A 22,941-nucleotide genomic window follows, 5' to 3' on the forward strand; every position below is an offset into this window, starting at 1 on the left:
GTGGGTACTAGACATATAAGGATAAACATACTAAAATCTGTACACCTAAAGAAGCTAAACAAGAAAGAGGACCCTGAGTAAGATGCTCAATCCTCACCTAGAAAGACAAAGGGGATCGACATTGGAAGTAGGAGAACTCAAGTAACAGGACAGGAGCCTACGGCAGATGGCATCTGAAAGACTCCACCTAGCAGTGTATCAAAGCAGATGCTGAGACTCATAACCAAACCTTTGGCAGAGTGCAGGGAATCATATGAAAAAAGTGGGAGTTAGTATGACCTAGAGGGGACAGGAGCTCCACAATGACCAAATATCTCAGGATACAGAGGTCTTCTATGACACTGTTTCTCCAACCAAGGACCATGCATGGATATAACCTAAAACCCCTGCTCGGATGTAGCCCATGGTAGCTCAATATCCAAGTGGGTTTCTTAGTAAGGGGGACAAGGATTATTTCTGACATGAACTCAATGACTGTGTCATTGAGCTTCCTCCCTCCCCCAGTGAAGGGAGGAGCAGTCTTGCTAGGACACAGATACCTAAAGATACCTGATAAGCTAGGGTCAGATGGAAGGGGAGGAAGATCTCCCCTATCAGTGGACTTGGAGTGGAGCATGGGAGGAGATGAGGGAGTGAGGATGGGACTGGGAGGGAAAAATGGAGGGGGTTTCAGCTGGGATACAAGTGAATGACCTGTGATTAAAACAAAAAAAATAAAATAAATTAAAAAGATGAAGCTATTTCTAAAAGTTCCTATATGAGCCAAACTAGTAAAGAAATAACCACTTGAATTGCAAAACAGTATATCTAGCCTCAAAGATTCTAATTTAGGTCCAGGGGGATCTAATCAACCACTTTGTTGCAGTAAAGATAAAATATTTTGACAGCAAATGCTATTCTGATAAAATGGAATTTTCAATTACTCTGTGAACATCTGGTCCTTGCTACAATTTCTGGAGCCTAGCAGCACACTGCTTTGCAATGTCACAAGAGAATTCCCTGTTTTGCCAAGAGATTAATAGAAATGAGTGTTTGGAAATTTAGTGAGGTGAAAGGTAAGTCAGAGGGAAAGATAAGGAAATAAATAAAGATGTGCAGTCACTGAATCATAATTTCATTAAAAGACTAGAGAAAATGAAATTTTTCACACTGTTCAAGTGTTGAGGGTGCAAACATATTAATATACTTGTGGTTGATAATAGTCTTTGCATGAAATGAAGACTATGGCACATTTTCATGGCAATGTTGTGGCAGCAGGCACATTCAGTGTACAGGAAGTTCTCATTCATGTTTTACACTGAAAATATTTAAGTGATGAGTTTCATGGACAAACAAGTAAAATGTACAACTTAATGCTTCCCTGCTAAAACTTCTTCCCCAAATAAAACAATGATTATCTGGCATTTGGGTGTTTTTGGATGTGAGAAGCAGATTGTCACTATAAATTTCTGTGTATTATTTCTATTTGATACCAGTTAGCATGGGAAGGAAACCAAGTCAGTATTGTAGTGAGCTCTAAAGTAGGCACATATTAGACCAATTACACTCATTTTTTCAGTAGATGAATTTATAATCAGTAATTACAATTGTAAAGAAGGAAATTGAGTGTGATTTTGAATCAATTTACTTGGACTTGGAACTAGTATGATGTTCTAAGATAAGATCCCCATAAACTTTAGTTTTAAATCCATATTACACATTTAAGCATATTGCAATATCCACATCACCACAAATGTCCTTGCAAAAAAAGCAAAAGTCTACTAAACTCAGCACTATTCATCTCAAGGAAAAATTTGCTAAAGAGAAATTGAATCTTGTAATATCCTCAATTAGATAATATAATCATGAGCCTCACCCATTTCCCCCCACCCAATTTTCAATTTTAGGCATTAAAGGAATCAGGTTCTTATCTTCTCAAGAAGGTGGTAAATGTGCTGAATAAAATCAGATGAGGAATGCACTGGTTAAGATATGTGATTGGTCTTTTTGCCAGCCCACAAAAGAAAAAGATCCAGGTGGTTCTGATGGGACCTGATAGGCTAGGGTCAAAAATTAGAGGAAGAGGACTTTCCTTATCGGTGGACTAGGGGAGAGGGATAGGGGAGCAAGAGGGAGTGGGGTGGTACCTGGAGGAGATGAGGGAGGTACTACAACCAGGATACACAGTGAATAAATCATAAAATAATAATAATAATAATAATAATAATAAACGAAAAATAAGGGACAGAAAGAAAATCAGTGAAAACATAATGAATAAAATGAAAAGAGAGAGAGAGAGAAAGAGAGATGTGATCTGGATGCCCAAGCTCAGCACCAAATCATCTTAGGAGCTCATTTAGAAGAGAAGCTTTAACAGATGTGACAACACTTACTTGTTCTCAAGGTATTTTGAGACCAACTGAGACATAATATTTTAAACAACACAGTGTGTCAGGAGGAAACACTGGATAATGGAAGCCCCATTATCTTCCTTTCCAGAAAGCCACAACAAGATCCACAGGACTAAGGGACAAATCTAGATAGGCCATGTTAATTCATGGGCATGATGGATGGCAAATAAATTTTGAATTCTGTAGCCACCAAGGAAGTAAGCTCAGCAAGTTCGCCCACCACCTGACCTAATTTCAAACTTAAGAGAGGTGCCATGGTTGATAGAGATGTAGAGAGCAGAGATTCTTGTTATTCCTGTGTTGCCATTTTGACCCAGCCCACAAATAGTTTTGTGTGAAGTAATCAAAACACAATCCAAATGCTACAGTAATTGAACATCCAGGTTTTGTCTTCTGAATTTCAGTCTTTTAAGTAGTCTCCTTCCTTTATTGAACATAATGATTCTGGGGTTTTATGCCTAGAAGGATTCTCATAGAAAAGCTATTGAAAAATAAGATATTTGGACCTATACTCAAGACTGAAAACTCCCTTGTCATTCACACTGAGCATTCTAAATGTTGTAGCAAAGTTATAAAAGCAAATACTGAAGAAACTTAGGACATTACAATGAAGCCTGCGTCTCTACTGTTTCTCAAAATGAGTGGACCAAATATAATTTGTACCTCCGTAAATATTGACAATACAATATGAGAACATATAACAAGCCATTTCTGACTGCTCAAGGAAAAAATAATGGGTGCATAAAATCTTTTTTATCCTGAAAAAAAATCTTTTTTTTTCCTGGGATTTCTCATCAAATACATGTTTCCACATGTGCAGAAAAAGAGGTCATACTAATGTTAATAGCCATAAGTCATAAGAAAGACCCACAGTTATGACACCCAAGGTGAACCAAACTCCCCAATACAGTGGTATAAGACTTTAACCTTTATTGGTTGCAGTTGGTACAATGTTACAATGGTTTTCACAAACAAAAAGAAGTGTCAGATTCAAAGTTTTGTCTGGAATTCAAGATCAGGCATGCATGTTGAATTCTCTCAGTGAATGCCTTTCGACTAGTGAGCCTTAAGATAGGATACACTTACATGAATGTAGGTTTAAGACAATAAACACTATAAAAAAAACTTTGGAGTGCTAATAATCAGCCCAAGTTAGTTGGTGTCACAGTTCTTGTGGCAAGTCTGAGTTGACTTGAGATATACAGTTACATATTATTACAAAACCATCAGAAACTGTAGGGTATCACGAGGTAAAGACTGAGATATAAACAAGAATTCAGTTTATTTTGCTATTTAAACTAAAAAGGACCAGCTGAAGATTTGGTTTAAAGTTTAACCATTGCTGGAACAATAAAAAATATGAAAATATGAGCATGTAAATAAATACCAAATACCAAATTGTAAATAAAATACCAAATTGTAAAAATGTTGTCAAAATGATATAGAAAAATGTGTGCCTATGTGTACGAATGTGTATGAAAACATCGTTTTTTTTTTTCTTTTTTTCTTTTTTTATGTAAGGGATTCTTTGGATACTGTCACATATGTGTTTTCTAATATTCTCGCTGTTAACTCGGTCTACACCATACATAATGCAACCCATAGGTAAGAAACACTCAGAACCTCTAGCTTCAACCCAGTGATACTGTTTTCCTAGAGAAATGTGACAAAAATTAAGATATTGGTATAGCCAGGCATATAGTGATGATCAATTATGACTGTTTAGTTTCCTAGAGTCATTTCATTTTAGAGAGCAGCTAACAGAAAACCTTTCTGATCTAAAAAAAGAAAGCATTTCTTTGAGATACACATGAGTAGGAAATGATACGTATCTGTCTGTATCCTCTGAGAATTAAATTGCTTCTGATTCAGCTATATAAATGTTGAATTTTTTTCATCCTCATCCATACAGTAACATTTCCCAGAAAGTATATTATCTCTGCCTATGTCACCACTCACCAATTAAGAAAAGAGATAGGGTACAATTGGTAGTGACCTCTCTATAGTATAGACTCTGACATTTGAATCTCCTGAGAAGGGAATGGATTAGACAATTTAATAGAATTTACAGTGGCTAATTTTTTTTTTCATGAAAAACATTTTGTTTTGTGAATCATGCACTTTTTGATTCATTTAGTAAACCAAAACAAAAGAGTTTAATGATTTTTACAGTAAAATGAGACAGCTGAAGACCAGCACATAATCACCATATTTTGTTTTCTCATCTTTAAGACTTTTAGCAGTAGGGCTTCCAGCTGAGCATGAGACTAGCTTTTCTCAAGACATAACCAAGCATTCTGAAGCTTCACTGAACGTAAACACCAAATTGAATTCATACTTCTTAATTGGAAAAGACAGGGTTTTTTTTGCATACTATCAGTAAAATATTGAAAATGACATTTGTGCCCAAGTCCATATGAGCAATCTGCCTCAGCTCATTTCTGCTAGTGTTTTAATACAGTGATTTTTGCCTAGCACAGTTTTAAAGAGCACCAATTTCACAGATGTGAACTGAGTGGTGGCTCTTTGATCACCTCCCCCTGAGAGGGGAGCAGTCTTTCCAGGCCACAGTGGAGGACAATGCAGACCAGTCCTGATCAGACCTGATAAGCTAGGGTCAGATGGAAGGGGAGGAGGACCTCCCCTATCAGTGGACTTGGAGAGGAGCATGGGAGGAGATGAGGTAGGGAGGATGGGATGGGGAAGGAAAGAGGGAGGGGGCTACAGCTTGTATACAAAAGGAGTAAACTGTAATTAATATATAAAAATAAAAATTTAATTTAAAAAAGGGCACCAATTTCTAAAAGTACTTGTGTCTGAGTTCATAAAAATGCATTCTCTTCATACATAAGGATATGGCTCCTCACATGTGTTTTGAGACTCATTTCCCTATAACTAGTTTTGTATTGACTCAGTCACATTCTCTTAGCCTGTCTCTCCTGTAAGCAATCACACTGACTTCTGCAGTAGCTCCACGGCTTTGGAATAGCAGCGTTGTAGGTAAAATGGAAAGTCTAGCATATTCTATCCTCAGGAAAGACTACATAATCTGGAGGCAGAAAAGAGTCTCTGGAGTAAGCTATCCAGACCAGTAGAGAAATAAACTCCACCCCTCTGGTCTCATTGGAGTTGTGTTCTTTGTAATCTAATTGATCAGTTGAATTCATGCACTGTAGCATAAATAGCCATTTACTCCTGGTGAGAAAGCATCTGCTTACTTCCTATCTGCTCATTGCTGTTATTATTAAAGATACTGTAGAAGCTCTCAGATTATAAAATGCCCCCCAACATTACACAAGGAGGTAGACTTATAGTAACACCTCAAAACTCTATAGATGCTGCTAACATGTGAACTAACTAATAACATATGGGCTGCAGTAAAGTAGTGCAATGTACCTAGAAAGACTCTGGCTACTTTGGAACACATGGTTCCAACTTAAAATTGTCCAGACCTTACCATGGTCAGGCATCTGAGATCCCATGGAGGTCACGCTGGTGTTCAGCACATCATTCACAGCAGTATCACAGTACAGGCTCCTCTGGACATCATGCTCACTGTCAGTCTGGTCACTCTCCTCATGCCCACTATCCTTCAGGCTGTTGCCCTCTAGGTCCTTGAAGGTGGAACTGCTGGGATGAAGAAAGCATGTTAATTTACAACTGTGATATATCTGATTTTTAAAGTCTTTCCTAGCCAGGATGATGTCAGCTCTGTAAGAAGGCCAGGAGTGGCTAGATTGTCCAAAAGGGTAGAAATATGGATGAGAGACATTTCTGTTAGAAGATAATGAAACTTAATAATACAAAGAGATTTTCATTATTGGATACTGATACAGCTATTTTTTTTTTCATTTGCTTCTTTATTGTGCATCATGGAAGGCAAGGTGGTTGGAGATCAGAATCTAAAACCATTTTTAAAAATGTCATTTCCCTTTTTTTCTATTCTTACACAATTAAAGTCAAATAGAAATAGCTAATGTTTTCTGAGAAATTACTGTTTGTGAGTTACTGTTTTAACTTATAGTCAACTTAATGTTAACTTAATGTTCAATATTAACTTTCTAAGCGATACTGGATGTGTAAGGAAAGGTGCTAATATTATTCCTATTTATAGATGAGATAACAGAGATGTGTAAAAGTTAAATAATATGCCCAAGGTCACACTGCTGGCACAAAAAAAGTGTAGCACATCTAAGATCAAACCTAGTTTGTCAAATTTCAGTGCTTAAATCTTAACTATTATGTAACTTGCTTCTCTAGAGATATCTACTAATCAGAAACAATAAAAAGCAAAAATGGCAGAAATAGAGGTAGTATAATTAAAATTAAAAGAATGATCAGGGTTGGAGAAACCAGGTTAATCTTTTCCTTGTATGATTACTTGTTCTGTTTTTGAAATGATCTCATTCTGTACTTCAGGGTGACGTGGAACTTGATATATATCCCACACTGATCTTTGAACTTGTGATTAAGCCCCTTCGACAGTCTCTTCCTGAATCCAGAGAGTACAAATCTAAACTACCACATCTGGCTTCCTTGCCAGTTTTGAGTAAAAAGAGCAAAGGAATTAGTTCAAAGAAAAGGTGAGGAAACCACTGGTGCATGGACAATGTTTGAGCTAATTTTATATGTCTATTTGACTATACCATGGATGATCCAGGTAGATAGTTAAGCCTTATTTCAGAATGTGTCCTTGAGTGTGTTAGCTGAAGAGATTAGCATTTAGATTGAAGAACTGAGTAAAGGATGTATCTTTTCCAGTGTTGGTTGGACTCATCCAATCCACTGACGAAGGTCTGAAAAGAACAATAAGCAAAATGTTGAATATCCTTTCTGCTTGAACTGGGACATCAATATTCTCCTATATTAAGAGTTCTTCATTTTCAGGCTTCCAGGCTGACAGAAATCTCTAGAACTGGTTCTCTAATTCTCAGGTTTCCATATTATAGCATCAGCTGCTCTGGCCTTCTAGCTTACTGAAGACAGAGCAAAAAAAAAAAAAATTCTTAAGACTATACAACTGCATGACTCAATGTCTTAAACTTTGAACATTTACAGGTCTGCCTCTCAGAGACATTGAAATGTTCACTATATGTGATGATGTGCTATGCCATGGACACAAGGATACACTGGTACTCTGCACATTTGTTCTAGAAGAAGCACATAAAATTAACACATAACCAACTGGGAGGTATGTCCAAATCACCTTCTGTTGAGAACAATGTTATGCATTCTTTCACCAGTATTCTGTAACATAGTGTGCAAGAAAAAGCACCTAATTTGGAGTCATTAGGGCAAGTGATAACATGCATTCTGCCAATTTGTTTGGCTCTGGGCTCCATATCCAATCCTTGAACTCTTTGCTTTGATAAAGCTTTCCTCAGAAGACCATTCTAGGAGATCAACAGAGACAAAACATCAGGGACTGGGGGGTAGGGGCGGCAGAGACAGATACATGGAGAAGACCTAGAAACTCTGCTCAGATGTATGTAGCCCATAAGCAGCTCACTCTCAATATGCGCTACCTTGTAAGGGGAGCAGGAGTTGTCTCTGACATGGACTCAGTGACCAGCTCTTTGACCTCCTCTTCTTGCAGGGAGGGAGAGTAGCCTTGACAGGCCACAGAGGAAGATGATGCAGTCATTCCTAATGGGAACTTATAGGCTAGGGTCAGATAGCAGGGGAGGAGGACAACCCCTATCATTGGACTAGAGGAGGGACATAGTGAGACTGGGAGGAGATGAATGAGGGGAATACAGCTGGGATATAAAGTGAATAAATTGTAATAAATAATAAATAATTTTTAATAAAAAGAAGAGCATTCTAATGACTCAGTAAGATAATTTGCATGATGGACTGGATCTAGGGTCCCTTCACATATTTAACAGGTGTAGTAGATATAGCTTGCTCTTTATGTGGATCTTCCAGCAACTGGAGCAGAAGCTCTCTCAAACTCTGATGTCTCCATTTGGATCCCATTCCCCTAAATGAGCTGCCATATCTTGTCTCAGTGGAAATGGATGCGCCTAGCCCTGCAGTGATTTAATATGTAAATGTGAGTTGGTACCCATGGTAATCCTCCTTCTCTGAGGAGAAGGGGAGGAGAGAATGTGGAGGAGGGGTATGCGAGAGGGGACTAGGAGAATAGGGGCTACACTCAGGATGTAAAGCGAATAAATAAATAAATTTTTAAAAAGGAAAAAAGATACATTGCATGAAGAGGCAGATAGAAATAGATGTTCAATGAAATTATCATTATGAAATATGATCACTATTCTGTGTAATACCTCATATTACAAATAAATAGTATGGCCATAGTATTTTATGGGATTGGTATAAGAATTTTTATATTTATTTAATCAGTATTTCTATCTTCGGTAAACAATTGTCAGCCAATGTCCATTATGCCATTTTTCCTAAACTTCGAGAACAGAAAAATATCTCTCCTACCAAATATGTGTCCTTGCTTTTTTGAATGATAAAGGCTGTATGACCTGATGCACTTTTCACTTTGGCTTAGCTTCTCAATACCTTCAAAGTAAGAATAATGTTTACAGGGTCAGATGAAAAGGGAGGAGGTCCTTCCCAATCAGTGGACTTGGAAAGGGGCAGGGAGGAGATGAGGGAGGGAGGGTGGGATTGGGAGGGAATGAGGAAGCAGGATACAGCAGGGATAAAAAGTTAACAAACTGTAACTAATATTAAAAAATAAAAAATAAATTTAAAAAGAGTTAAAAAAAAGAAAATCAAAACAAAAAAGAATAATGTTTAATTGCACTGAGTTATCTCCCTGGAAGCTGGTGATCTCTATGACACTTCACCTAATTGCTTTTCAATCTGCATTTTTAAAATTTCGTTTTCCATTTTGTATTCATCAGAATGCTGCAACCCACCTCTGGGCTTCTGAAGGCTTTTTTTTTTTTCAGGTAAAAGAGAAAACTAAACTGTGAAGGATTACCTGACATGATCTAAGGAACAGCTGGGTGAGTAAAAGTAGAAAAAACAAAGGTATAGCCACTACTCCCTCAAACCTCAGATAGTTAATTCATTTAAAGATCAGTTTGCCCATCTGACAAACTAAGTACTGCTTACTGTGATCTTGTAAGGACATTTAGTGGCTTAATGAATGGATTTGTGTAAGGCAGTTTAAAAACCATTGAACAAGATGCTGCAAACAGTAAAACAGCCTGGTAAATGGCTACTACCCAAAACAAATAACAATTTATGCCATGCATTAAAAAATGCTGATTTCACTTGCTTTATTACCTGTGTACCTCTTGGGAGATGAGAGACTTGTAAAACAACTTTTGTGGGACAATAAATTAAGGAGACCTGTTTCTAATGGTATTGTAAATGAAAATGTTTCTATTACTGCTCTGGTGGCCAGCAGGGGGACAAGTACATTTTAAAAAGCCTGTAACAGCCATCTGCTTATCTGTAACCTTCACTGTTTGCACCTAGCTAAAGCAATAAGACAACTAAAGGAGATCACAGGGAAACAAATCGGAAAGGAAGAAATCAAATTATCACTGTTTGAAGATGATATGATAGTATACATGAGCGACCCCAAAAATTCAACCAGAGAACTCCTTCAGCTGATTAACACCTTCAGCAAAGTGGATGGATACAAAATTAACTAACTAAAAAAAAAATCAGTAGCCCTCCTGTATAGGAAAGACAAAGGTCTGAGAAGGAAATCAGGGAAACTACACCCTTCACAATAGCCGCTAATAACATTAAGTGCCTTGGTATTGCTCTAACCAAGCAAGTGAAAGACCTGTTTAAAAAAAAAAAAAACTTCAAGTCTCTGAAGAAAGAAATTGAAGAAGACATCAGAAGAAGGAACAATCTCCTGTGCTCATGGATTGGTAGGACTAACATATTGAAAATGGTAATCCTGCCAAAAGCAATCTACAGATTCAATGCAATTCCCATCAAAATAACAATACAGTTCTTTACAGAACTTGAAACAACAATTCTCAATTTCATATGGAAAAAAAAATCCAAAACAAAACCAGAATAGCTAAAACAATCCTGTATAATAAAAGATCTTCTGGAGTTATTTCTATCCCAGACCTCAAGCTGTACTATAGAGCAACAGAAATAAAAACTGCAGGATACTGGCGTAGAAACATACTGGAAGATCAATAGAATTGAATCAAAGACCCAGATATAAATCCACATACCTACCAACACTTAATTTCTAACGAAGAAACCAAAACCATATCCATACAATGGAAAATGGAGAGCATCTTCCACAAATGGTGCTGGTCTAAACAGATGTCTACATGTAGAAAAAATGCAAATAGACCCATACCCTGAACAAAACTAAACTCCACCTGGATCAAAGTTATTAGCATAAAAGCTGACACACTAAATCTATTGGAAGAAAAAGTAGGGAAAAGACTTGAATTGGCACAGGAGACAACTTCCTGAACAGAACACCAACAGCACAGGCTCTAGGATCAACAATCAATAAATGGGACTTCATGAAACTGAAAAGCATCTATAAAACAAAGAACACTATTATCAGAACAAAATGAGAGCCTACAGACTGGGAAAGGAACTTCACCAAACCTATTTCTGACAGAGGGCTAATATCTGGAATCTATAAAGAACTCAAGAAGTTAAAAAACAAAAATCAAGTAATCCAATTAAAAAAAAAAACTGGGATACAGAGCTAAACAGAGAATTCCCAATAGATGATTATAAATTGCAGAGAAAAAACTTAAAGAAATGCTCAATGTACTTAGTCATCAGTGAAATGCAAATTGAAATGGCCCTGAGATTTCACCTAACACCCATAAGAATGGCTAAGATCAAAATTTCAAGTGACAATGCATGCTAGAGAGGATGTGGAGAAAGGGGAACCCTCATCCATTGCTAGTGGGAATGTAAACTTGTACAACTACTTTGGAAATCAATCTGGCATTTTCTCAGAAAATTAGGAATAGTGCTACCTCAAGATTCAGCTGTACCACTCTTAGGTATATATCCAAAAGATGCTCAAGTATACAAAAAGGCCATTTGCCATGTTCGTAACAGCTTTATTTATAATAGCCAGAATCTGGCAACAATCCAGATGTCCTTCAACAGAGGAATGGATACGGAAGTTGGTACACTTACGCAATGGAATACTATTCAGTAATTAAAAACAAGGAAACCATGAAATTTGCAGGCAAATGGTGGGATCTAGAAAAGATCATCCTGAGTGAGGTATCCCAGAAGCAGAAAGACACACACGGTATATTCTCACTTAAAAGTAGATATTAGACATACAAGATAGGATAAACATACTAAAATCTGTACACCTAAAGATGTTAAGCAAGAAGGAGGACCCTGGGTAACAAAAGCAATCCTCATTGAGAAAGGCAAACAGTATGGACATTGGAAGAGGGAGAAAACAGGGAACAGGACAGGAACCTATCACAGAGGGCCTCTGAAAGACTATATCCAACAAGGTATTGAAGCAGATGCTAAGACTCATAGCCAAATTTTGGGCAGAGTGCAGGGAATCTTATGAAAAAAGGGGAAGATAGAAAGACCTGGAGGGGACAGGAGCTCCACAAGAAGAGCAACAGATCCAAAAATCTGGGCACAGGGATCTTTTATGAGACTGATAGTCCAACCAAGGACCATGCATGTAAATAACCTAGAACCCCTGCACAGATGTAGCCAATGACAGCTCAGTGTCCAAGTGGATTCCCTAGGAAGGGGAACAGGCGCTGTCTCTGACAGGAACTCAGTGGCTGGCTCTTTGATCACCTTCACCTGAGGAGGAAACAATCTTACTAAGTCACAGCAGAACACAATGCAGCTAGTCCTTTTGAGACCAATAGGCTAGGGTCAGAGTAAAGGAGAGGACTATCATTGGACTGGGGAAGGGGCATGGGAGGAGAAGAGGGAAAGAAGGTGGGATTGGGAGGGGATGAAGTAGGAGGCTACAGCTGGGATACAAAATGAATAAATTGCAATTAATAAAAAATAAATTAATAAAAAAAGAAATATTAAAAAACACCTATAACAGGATTCTGTACAGAAGAGCTATTCTACATACGCTTGATGAAAGAACATTACAGTAATACTAATCTGCATGTACCCTTTAAAATATTACTTTTGCAATAGACAGAAGAATCTAAAAGGATACAGGACACATCTCCAATAGGTGATGCCATATACCTGTCATTTGTGACTAAGAAAAGAGAGGCAAAAGCATATTGGAACTCTAAGAAAGTGTGATCCAGAGTGTTTTCTAGACCACCTCTGTCATTAATCCTTGGAAGCTGTCAAAATGGGAGCTTCTCTAAAAATAGAGCTGAATATTACCTTTACCAGTGCATACTATTGTTCAAAAACGGCTGCTTTAAAAGGAATTTTACCGCTCTCTTTTTATTGAAAACAAAATGTTTCCTTCCACTCCTTTCTCTTAGTTAGCTGAAAACATGTACCAATTACTTACTAGATACATGGCACCATGCCAGATGCTGCAAAACTCTGGCACAGTTTTGGTAGTAACCACCATGCAAAACTTAAAAGCCAAGGTTCATTTTTTTTTCTTTCTAAACTACTTCTGATGTGTTGATCAATTACTATTGTGTTTTCTTTGAGCTACAGCCTCCCATTCTGCTTGATAAGGCTCCAAAAGGACTCCAGAAGTTGATATTAGCCAGCCCTGCAGAGAGCAGGCTTGAAGAAACAGTGTTGCAGCCATGGCAAAGTAGCACTGCTGGCCTACCCTACTTTGAGAAGATAGCAGTAATACAAACATAGGAAGATGAAAATCTACCCAGAAAAAAAACCTCAATTCACCTAGTTTGCTAATCTGGGCTTCTCTCAGAAAGCACCTTGGGTATGTCCTTAGATTACAGATAACAGTACAGAAAAATATTGAACTTCAGAGATATTTTGCAAGCAGAAATGTTTCTATTACTGCTCTGGTGACCAGCAGAAGGACAATTTCATTTTAACAGGAAACAACCTTGGAACCTGCCACAGAGGGCCTCTGAAAGCCTCTGCAGTATACACTGTCAAAGCAGATGCTGAGCCTGATGGACAACTGATGGGCAGAGTGAATGGAATTTTATTTAAGAAGTGGGAAATAGTAAGAGCTAGAGGGGACGGGAACTCCACAAGCAGAGCAACAGAACAAGATAATTTGAACACAGGGAACTTCCCAGAGCCTCATACTCCAACCAAGGACTATTCGTGGAGATAACCTAGAACTCATTTTAAAACATTTAGAATAGAGTTTTAGAGATATAATGTTGGGATTCCTCCATCCAGAAAATTATGGGGAATATGCCATAGACCTTTTTTCTCCCTTTGAGATCTAATCCTCATGCTTTTCCGTGTTAATTCATGTCTCTGAACCACCCTTCTGGATTTCTAATGATATTACTTCCATGAATGCAAAGAAACAGAAAATCAGACAATGGAAGAAGATGAATGTTAAGGTACTGTCTGTCCTACAGAATCACTCTGTCATGATCACATCTCTCAACTGGCCAGAAGTTATTATTACTCCTCTCATGTTTCTCTGGATGAGTCTTTTCAGTTACATTTTCAATGCCATTGTTTTCATGAAAATGAAATGCATTTTGCTACAAGAAATGCATTTTGCTACCAGAGATGACCAGTTCTCAACTACCAAATGTAGACAGGTGGGAAAGAATAAAAAAAAGTGTCTGTGTGATGGCCTCTGAAAAACTCTCCTGATCAAGGTATCAAAGCAGAGGCAGAGATTCATAACCAAAGTTTGGGCAGAGTATAGGGAATCTTATGAAAAAAGGGGGAGGTAGAAAAGCCTCGAGGGGACAGGAACTCTAAAAGGAGACCAACAGAGTCATAAAAACTGAACCCTGGGGGCCCTGCAAAGACTGATACCCCAACCAATGACAATGCATGGAAAGGACCTAAAACCCCCAGCTCAGATGTAGCCCATAGAATCAGTCTCCAAGTTGGGTCCCTAGTTAGGAGAGCAGGAACTTTATCTGGCCTGAACTCAAGGAGAGGCTCTCTGATAACTGCCCCTGGGGGTGGGGGGCAGAGGTGCAGCCTTGCCAGGCCACAGAGGAAGACAATGTAACCAGTCCTGATGAGACCTGATAGGCTAGGGTCAGATAGAAGGGGAGGAGGACCTCCTCTATCAGTGGACTAAGGGAAGGGCATAGAGGGAAAAGATGGAGAGGGGGTGGGAATGGGAGGAGATGAGGGAGGGAACCACAGTTGGGATACAAATTGAATAAATTGTAATAAGTGATAAAAATTTAAAAATAAAAGTAAAAAAGTGTCTGTGTATACAGTCTGGCCAAGGAAGCCCAAAACAACATTCCAATAAATGTTCTTGAATAACTGGAAACTGAGTGTAAAATGGGGGGGAAATGTATAGGAAAACTTATTCTAAGTGTTAGGCTGAACTTTACTTAGCATTTTAAAAATTCAGAAATTTCCAAATAAAATTAATGATGACTGATAACAAGATTCAGAATTTCTTGTCTAGGAGCTTTTTTTCGAACAGGGGTCTTAAACATCTTGGTAAACAGTTAATCATTTTTCCCACCATTTGATCCCTTGGGGTCAGTGTTAGCATTAGTCACCACTGTCATTTCATACTGATTTTGCACTTGTAATGCTTATTCTCCAGAAAAGAATAGCACACAGAATATCCTGTACAAAAGTATTGGCATGCATTTAAATGCAACTCTCCCCATAAAGACCTTCAAACTTTCTCAAAACCACCATAGTTCTATAAAAAGAAACTGACAAAAGTGTGTATGTATGCAAGCTTTCAGATGTTTCTTCTTAATCAGGTGGTCACTGGTAAATAAACTGCTATCTTTGATTTTAGGCCACATCTAGAGATATTTCCCCCATGAGCCCATTCAGTCGAGAATGTAGCTTTTGTGCACAAGTGTGTATAAAAGTACATCTAAAGTAATTAATCAAAATCAGAGTTTTGAGTGAGTTTCAAAGCTCCTGTGGAAATTGCATGTATCTCTAAAGCTAAATGCTTTAACATAAGTCTTTATCTCATAAGTAAGCCTTGTAAGTTTGATATTTGGAGCTGATCTAAGATGTACAGGTCCCCCGGAGTCTTAGCCTTCTACCAGGCTGTGAAAATCAGGTTTGTATTATCAGTTTAACCTAGTCAGAGAATTTCTAGGTACCCAGAAGCAGGTAGCTCCAGAGACCTGTAACGATCAAGCAAGCCACTGTTTTTACCAGTTCAAAAAGAAGCTTTGAAAATAACAGTCCTGAAACAGAAAACAAAGCAGTATTTTCCTGCAAAGCCCGTTTTATCACTATATATATAGAGGCTTTTTCTTTTCTTCTAAAAAATATTTCTTAGGTAATTTTCAATTCCCTACCTTTTGTTCAGAGGATTCTTCCCAACAACTCCATTTTTTTTTCCAAATTGTACTATGATTGGTAATACAAAGGTAGCCATTTTAAGATGACTAATAATTATCATTTAAGGTTACAAGCTATCCCAAGTCAGTATAGATTAATCTACCATAGTTAGGGGTAGGTTACTGCAGTATCATAGATTAAATTAGGTATGAATCTGAGTTTCTTGTACAACAAAAAAGGATTTTTGTTTTCCCCCTGACTACCACTCTTACAGTTATATAAATTTATCAGATTACAACCAACAAAATAATAGAATTTTCAAGGATTTTTTTTTCACTGCAGTGCTAATATACTATTTGCTCCTCTGTTTTATTGCTACTATTTTAACAAACATACTCAGTGTTCAATTTCAACTGCAGAATAACCACTGGATCATTCAAGAGTCTATTTAAATGAAAGAGCAATAAAGGCACCATCTGAATGGTCAAGTTCTCTCCTTTGCTTAGTTCTGCCTCCTTACAGGATCTCCTACTGTCTTGTTCTTTCCCATTGCAAGAATTTAGGGCCTATGATACCATGTGGAATCTTGTAAATATTCACCTCTACTCCATACTCAGTATACAACTAAATTGTAACCAACCAACCATACAAAATTCAGATTTCATCTGAAACAATTCAAAACATCTTAACAAGTATAAAATTGGAAATTATCCTTTTCCTCTCTCATCTAGAAAGCATTATAAAAGATATTTTATCTGTTATTTAATATACATTTAGATATTTTAAAAGCTGTCAAAATAATAACAATCTCAGAGCATACTGTGAACTCCAAAAGAGAACAGAAGTTGAATACTCTTATTATTTAAACTGAGTAGCATCAAATATTTGGCTATCAGTATGATTTTGAAAGTTTTTTTAATATTTCTTTAATTTATTCATTTATTACAATTTATTCACTCTGTATCCCTGCTGTAGCCCCCTCTCTTATCTCCTCCTAGTCCCACCCATCCTCCCTCTTCTCCTCCTATGCCCTTTCTATAGTTCCCTGATAGAGGAGGACCTCTTCACCTTCTATCTGACCCTAGCTTATCAGGTCTCATCAGGGCTGGTTGTATCATCTTCCTCTGTGGCCTGGCAAGGCTGAACCCCCATGGGGAAATGATCAAAAAGCCAGCCACTGAGTTTATATCAGAGACAGCCCCTGATGCCCTTACTAGGGAACCCTCTTGGAATATTAGCTCTAAAAATCTCCAGTAAAATATTTTATGTTGTCCTAATTTCACTTTTAATTTTGCATGTATTTTGATGGAAAAAAAATATGATGAAAAACCAACAATGATTCTCTTTGTGTGATGTAATTAACAGAGATTCTCAGTTTTTAAATATTTTCTCTACATTTCCCACACTTCCTAGCACAAGTACATAGGCATTCATCACAACACCCAGAAGGACATACTTCTTAAAGATTAATGTTTTTATTTTTATATTAAATCCAGCTAATCAGTAGACATGTGAAAGCAAACCAACCTACCTTTTTATTAAATGGGCACGGCTATTCACGTAGTTAGAGTCAAAAGAATAGTTTTCAGTCTGCAATGAGAAAGAAAAAGATTAAAAGATGATCCATAATAACAGTCCAAGTGTTCTATTAAAAAAAAGTTTGTTTTTCACTGTGTAAAAAAAAAAAAAAACAATTAATGAATCTGAAAGCAAAGCGGTAGCTGGGCAGCAGTTTAATAAACACTTTCTTTAGGGGCTCCAAAAGGCCTCAGAAAGGAGTAGCCCACTTCTGCAGACCATGGCAGACTTGATAGAAACATTCTCTAGAATATGGCTGGCTACTGACCATGTAACCACTTAGAGAAAAAAGAAAGTATGACTCACAATCGGTACAGAAACTAATTGCTTCCCATTCCCCAGTGGAGATCATTTTATGCCCATCAAATTGACTATAAGTTCAAAGGTAATTTTTATTATAAGTAGACAATTAACATGTTAAAATATTTATTCCAAAGATATAGAAATGCAGCAAGGTAATGTCCTACTGTGTATTTAAACTCTGCACTTCCATTTGTTTTAAGACATTTGCTCAGCATCAGTTACACAGGATGCCTTTTGTTTTATCACAGGTATAAAGGCAAACAAGTATTATGTCCAAAATAGGGTGAAGGGCACTCCACAGGGGATACCAAGGCTTTTCATGTGAAACATGAAGTTTGCAAGCAAACCCTTGTCTCAACTCCTATCATTAAAACATTACCATCTAATCTGGTTACAGTATTAGCTGGCTGGAGCAAGAGCTTTTCAAAAACAAATGCAGGGTATCTTCCAGATTAAATAGATGAGAAAACAGCTTTTGAGCACCAGGAGTCTGGGTAGGTTGAAGGAAGTCAGCCTTAGAATGATCAGAAGCCAAAGAAGCATCTATACTGGAATCAGTATCCTAGAAAACTTGATCTTACACCCAATGTTAAAAGCACAACACTTAGTGCACCTTTGTATGAACTCTAAATGCCCAAATACATCTCCTCCTCCATCCTGCCATTCAGCTATTCCTGCCATTCTTTTGAGGTCTTCTGCAATCACTTCAACTGAAAGTGCTTGGAAATAGAGATACAATAGCTATTTAGAGAACAAAATAGCAAGTTTACTACCTTTCAGATGTTGACTATACTATGCTGTTAGTTTCAGTCCTTGCATTCAAAGATTCACAGTTTGATAGAGGAAAAAATGAGACATGTAATAGCAGATCCAGGTAGCACATGAACACTAAACAGCCAACAATCTGTAAGGACCCTAGATATCTAAAGTAGGTAGAAAATTGGCATGGAATAGTCGGGAGGAAAAAAAAAGGAGAGAGAATTGGGAAAGAAACAAAAACCCAACAGTGTCCAGTAGTTAGACATATCTATGTTTCCTACACAGCTCTCACATGAAGACAGACTATACAATATCTACTTACACTGATTTTACATAAATATTTAGATACTCTTTGTCTAAAACACAAGTAAGTTTTAGTGATATTGGAAGAAATAGTTTGAAATAATAAAATTTAAAATGGTTAGTGCATTTCTAATTTATTGATTAGTAAGTAAATACTGAGGTTGTAACAAAATTAGTTGGTGGAGGAGATGGCAAACTTGAATCTGAATTGGGAATATGGTCTTAGTATTTGTGATAATAAGTCACTCAGAACTAACTTAACCTAGAAATATTTGAGCAAATTCATATGAAGTTATCAGTACCTAAAAATCATGCTATCCTGTGAAAATGGGGAACTGATTAAATATTCCATGACTTCTTTGTTTCACTCATAAATCTTTGTTAAATTGCTTAATTTTTCATGCCTCAGTTTTCCCCTATGTGAAATACAAACCAATGCAACATGAATATAAAAACAGAAATTCAACAGCATTTATTAAGACGCATAATGAGATTCCACAAGGGCACTGCTTTCTATGGAGCTTGACATTGTAAGTAGAAAGAGAAACTTAAAAAAAAAAGAAGAAGAAAGAGAAACTACTTCATTCCAGAAAAAAAAAGTCCCTGTCCAAACTTACTGAATCTTTACAAGTAAAGTAAAAAAAAAAAAAAAAAAAAAAAAAAAAATCCATAAATATACTAAATCACTAGCAAAAAGAAAAGCAGAAGGTATTTATTGGCCTTGCAGGAAAATCAGGAGCAACATCCCAAGCTGCCATCATGTTAAGAAAAACATTTTCCAGGAGAAAATTTGTACAGATGAAGGCATCAAATCTGTAAGCATTATGATGACCTGACCTCCAGGCCCCATGCAAGAAACACATGTTTGAGCAGAGAAGAATAAACATACAAATGTTATCTCTGCTGACTGTACTAGATTTGACTTCTAAGGGAATAATCTATCTCACCATGAGGTATCCCATTCACAGTCAGAGTTAGTAGTAGAGAAAATTCTAGAAGTCCTGGTTATAATGACTAACAATTCTCACCAATCAACAAGGTTCACAAATTGGCTAACCACTGACAGATACAATAGGTATGATATGCCACTCAAACCAGTAGAATATAAGTGAACTATATCAGCTTCCTCTTTCTTTCTTCTTTAAATTTGTTGAGTAAACTTCCCAGTCTTGTGATACTGAACTCCAACTCTGAAAGTTCTATAACCCAAACCAGCAGATGGACCATGCTGCATCTTAATAAAACAGATTATAGAAACAATGTTCTCAGGATGAAGGGGACTATTCTAACTCATCCATTCTCTTTTACCTTTACAGTCAGTTTCATTCCCCAAAGTAGCTGAATTGTAATTACAGGAACAACCTATGCAACAGAATCATTCACATGAGAACAGAACAGTATTTCAGAACAACTGATTTACCTGGCCACAAAGGTTTATTTTATTATGGGCCTATATTTATTAGCATCAAGAATTCTAGTTTAGGCTGAGGATATGCCTTAGCAAGTAAAGCATTTATTGTACAAGCATGAATACTAGAGTCTGCATGCCCTAGGCCTACATAAAATCCACATGGGCATAGCAGCCTACCTGTAATCATCTGAGAAGCAAAGACAAGGAATATCTAGAATCATGCTAACCAGCCAGACTAGCTGAAACCATGATAACCTGGTTCCGTGAGGAGCATGCCTCAATGAATAAGGTGGAGAGTGACTGAGGACGACACCTTACATCACCCTCGATCCTATACAAACATGCAAGCATACCACACGTACATACATACATACATGTGTGTGTGCATGTGTGTGTATATACAAAAGAAGAAAAAGTTCTGTCTCATACTGGGCCCATGTGTGTACTCAAATCTAATGGCTGTGTATGGAAAAAGCCAATTTTTCCTCATCTGACGGAATAAAGAGTGATAGAGCAAGCTGAGTAAGAAAGCATCTTGTCTTAATGAACTGAGACAGCTTGCACATCTTAAATGGGTATTTCTCAGCTACACATGCACATCAGAATCATCTCAGAAACTTTTTAAAAGTACCATCTACAAAAGATGCTGAGACAATTAGCCTGGAATTCATAATACTTCTAACGTTTTTCCAGTAAATCAAAAGTACCACCATGGCAAAGTCCAAGTGTCTTCAACAAAGAACTAGTGGCCAAATGTCTCATGTTTGCTAATACAAACCCAGTTGAGTATATGGTAGCACTTGTATAAGTTTGTCAGTTAAGGTGATCTCAATGTAGGATAAAGAACCACAGAAGGAACAGATTTTTCAAGAAATAATAAGAGAACTTTCCTTTTGTGTGTGAATATATTAGCTCCTGGTTAGCCTTATTTAATCAAAATTTGCTTGACATTATTCTAGTCCCAACTCTAACTATTCTAAATTGCAAGTAACATGAAACATTTGAGAGAAAACATTTTCTCTAAATGTCACATTAATTTCACTAGAAAATGTCCCCATCTCTGATGAGACAGCCAGGTTAACACAAAAACATAGTAAACAGACAAGAACAACATTTGTTTCTGAAAATGTAATTTTGACATTAAAAAATGGGTCAAGCAAACTTTTATTTCTAGTCTTGGTGGAAAATGTCACTTTTGAAATCACCCAATGTACCCACAAATTCTTTCTCTATCCAGAAGCCTTTTTTCCCTTAGGAATTCCCCAAGAGCAGACTCCTTAGTTGGTCTTGATTTAGTAAAACTTTGGTCATTTTAAAGTGATTAAAGAATAAATATTTCTGGATAACTGAGATGCCCAGAGGATAGGGCATTTCTCCTCTAACAACTGAAACAACCTTACTACCTTGACCTTTCTTACTTGTTCCAGAAAAGTATCACCAAATTGCCCTCTTTAAAGTATAAAAAGCATAATTTTAACCTTTCCTTCGTTATTTGAGTACCCATCTATACATACAATACAGAAACATGTGGGTTTAAACTATACCCTCAGTGACCTCAAACCACTATTTTGGGGGGGACTTGCAGCTTTAACTTGAAGTGGAACCCTAACTGTTGCTGCTTCTCAGGACCCTTCTGACACTTTGCCTCAGATGCTTTTACTCCAATGTGTTCTTTGAAACTATAAAATTGAATGTCTGAACATAGTCTAGAAAATGAGCTAATAAGTTGTGAGTAGAGAGCATAGAGTTGTGATTCTAAAATAGAAATTACACTGTCTTCAATATGTAGACTTTTGTGCAGTGTTTTGGGTTTTGTGGTTTGTTTGGGTTTTGCCTTCTTTTGTTTGCTACTTTCTATCCTCATCACCTTTCCAGATATATGAAATTTGGAGTGAGAGTTTGGGTGGGTGATATGTTGTTTCTATGTGAATAAGTCTGGCACATCAGAAGTTAAATACTTTCACTTTGTCAGGCCCTCAAGGTATCAGAGAATGCCCTACTTTAATTGTCATTTTGTATTACTTTTACAGTTCACTGAGTTGTGCCCTACTCTCTGGAAGAGTGACTGCAGCTCTCTTAGCACCATATTTATCACTAGAAGAGACTTAAACCCTAAGGAGAAAGAAGCCCAATAAATGCAGATGTCCAGGACTAGACTCTTTGTCCAGCAGCACAAATCCCCAGGCCACTACAACAAGCTTTAAAAAGGTTTCAGACCTTGGGATTAAAACAGAAATTTTCAGACCTAAAGATTTGTATTTGAAAAGAATGAACAATCTTTTAAATTGCACTTTCAAATTCCACCAAACTGAGGAGGATTACATCTGCAATTCACTCTTTTTAAATGGATAACTCTTAACTCATCCAAGCAATACAAACTGTGAAACTGCAACCCCAAATCAGATGCACAGCAAAGTGATTTTTAATTGCGGCTTATTTTCTTATATTTATGGTTGTGAGCCTAGCCTTTAACGGCTGAGCCATCTCTCCAGCCCTCGGCTTATTTTCTTAACAGCTCACTTTCAATAATAATAATTGTGTCTACTGATCAATGATGAAAAGACCCATAACCTTTTCCAAAACTGAATACTGATTTAGATATTCAAAAGACAATTCTTTCACAAGGTTATTTTTAATGAATTGACAAATGACTTTTCCCTGCTTCCTATGCCTAACACATAAAAATGAAAATGTAAGTTCTGCGGAGCAGCAAAGTCAACATGCCTCCAGCTAGAATGTATTTTCAAAGACTCATCTACCGCACACCAATGGTTAAAAGAGGAATTACTGGCAGCAAAATAAAAGGCACCTTCCAGAGTTCCTACCACTAGGAAAGACAACTACTAA

General features: G+C 37.2%; 1 protein-coding gene across 2 annotated transcripts in view; it reads right to left on the reverse strand.

The window, feature by feature from the left end:
* Pcdh19 (protocadherin 19) overlaps window positions 1–22,941 on the reverse strand; it is a 164,390-nt gene that overhangs the window by 77,283 nt on the left and 64,166 nt on the right. The window contains exons 3-4 of one of the 2 annotated variants that reach the window (XM_055608289.1): window positions 17,272–17,330; window positions 5,848–6,017 (exon numbers count right to left, since the gene is read on the reverse strand). In XM_055608289.1, the coding sequence (XP_055464264.1) occupies window positions 5,848–6,017; window positions 17,272–17,330 (229 nt within the window). Of the gene's footprint in view, window positions 1–5,847; window positions 6,021–17,271; window positions 17,331–22,941 lie in introns of both variants that reach the window. The other variant, XM_055608290.1, reaches the window with a different exon arrangement.

The sequence above is a fragment of the Psammomys obesus genome, unplaced genomic scaffold (genome assembly GCF_907164565.1).
Source record: "Psammomys obesus unplaced genomic scaffold, mPsaObe1.curated_primary_1811, whole genome shotgun sequence".
Classification (NCBI taxonomy): Eukaryota; Metazoa; Chordata; class Mammalia; order Rodentia; family Muridae; genus Psammomys; species Psammomys obesus.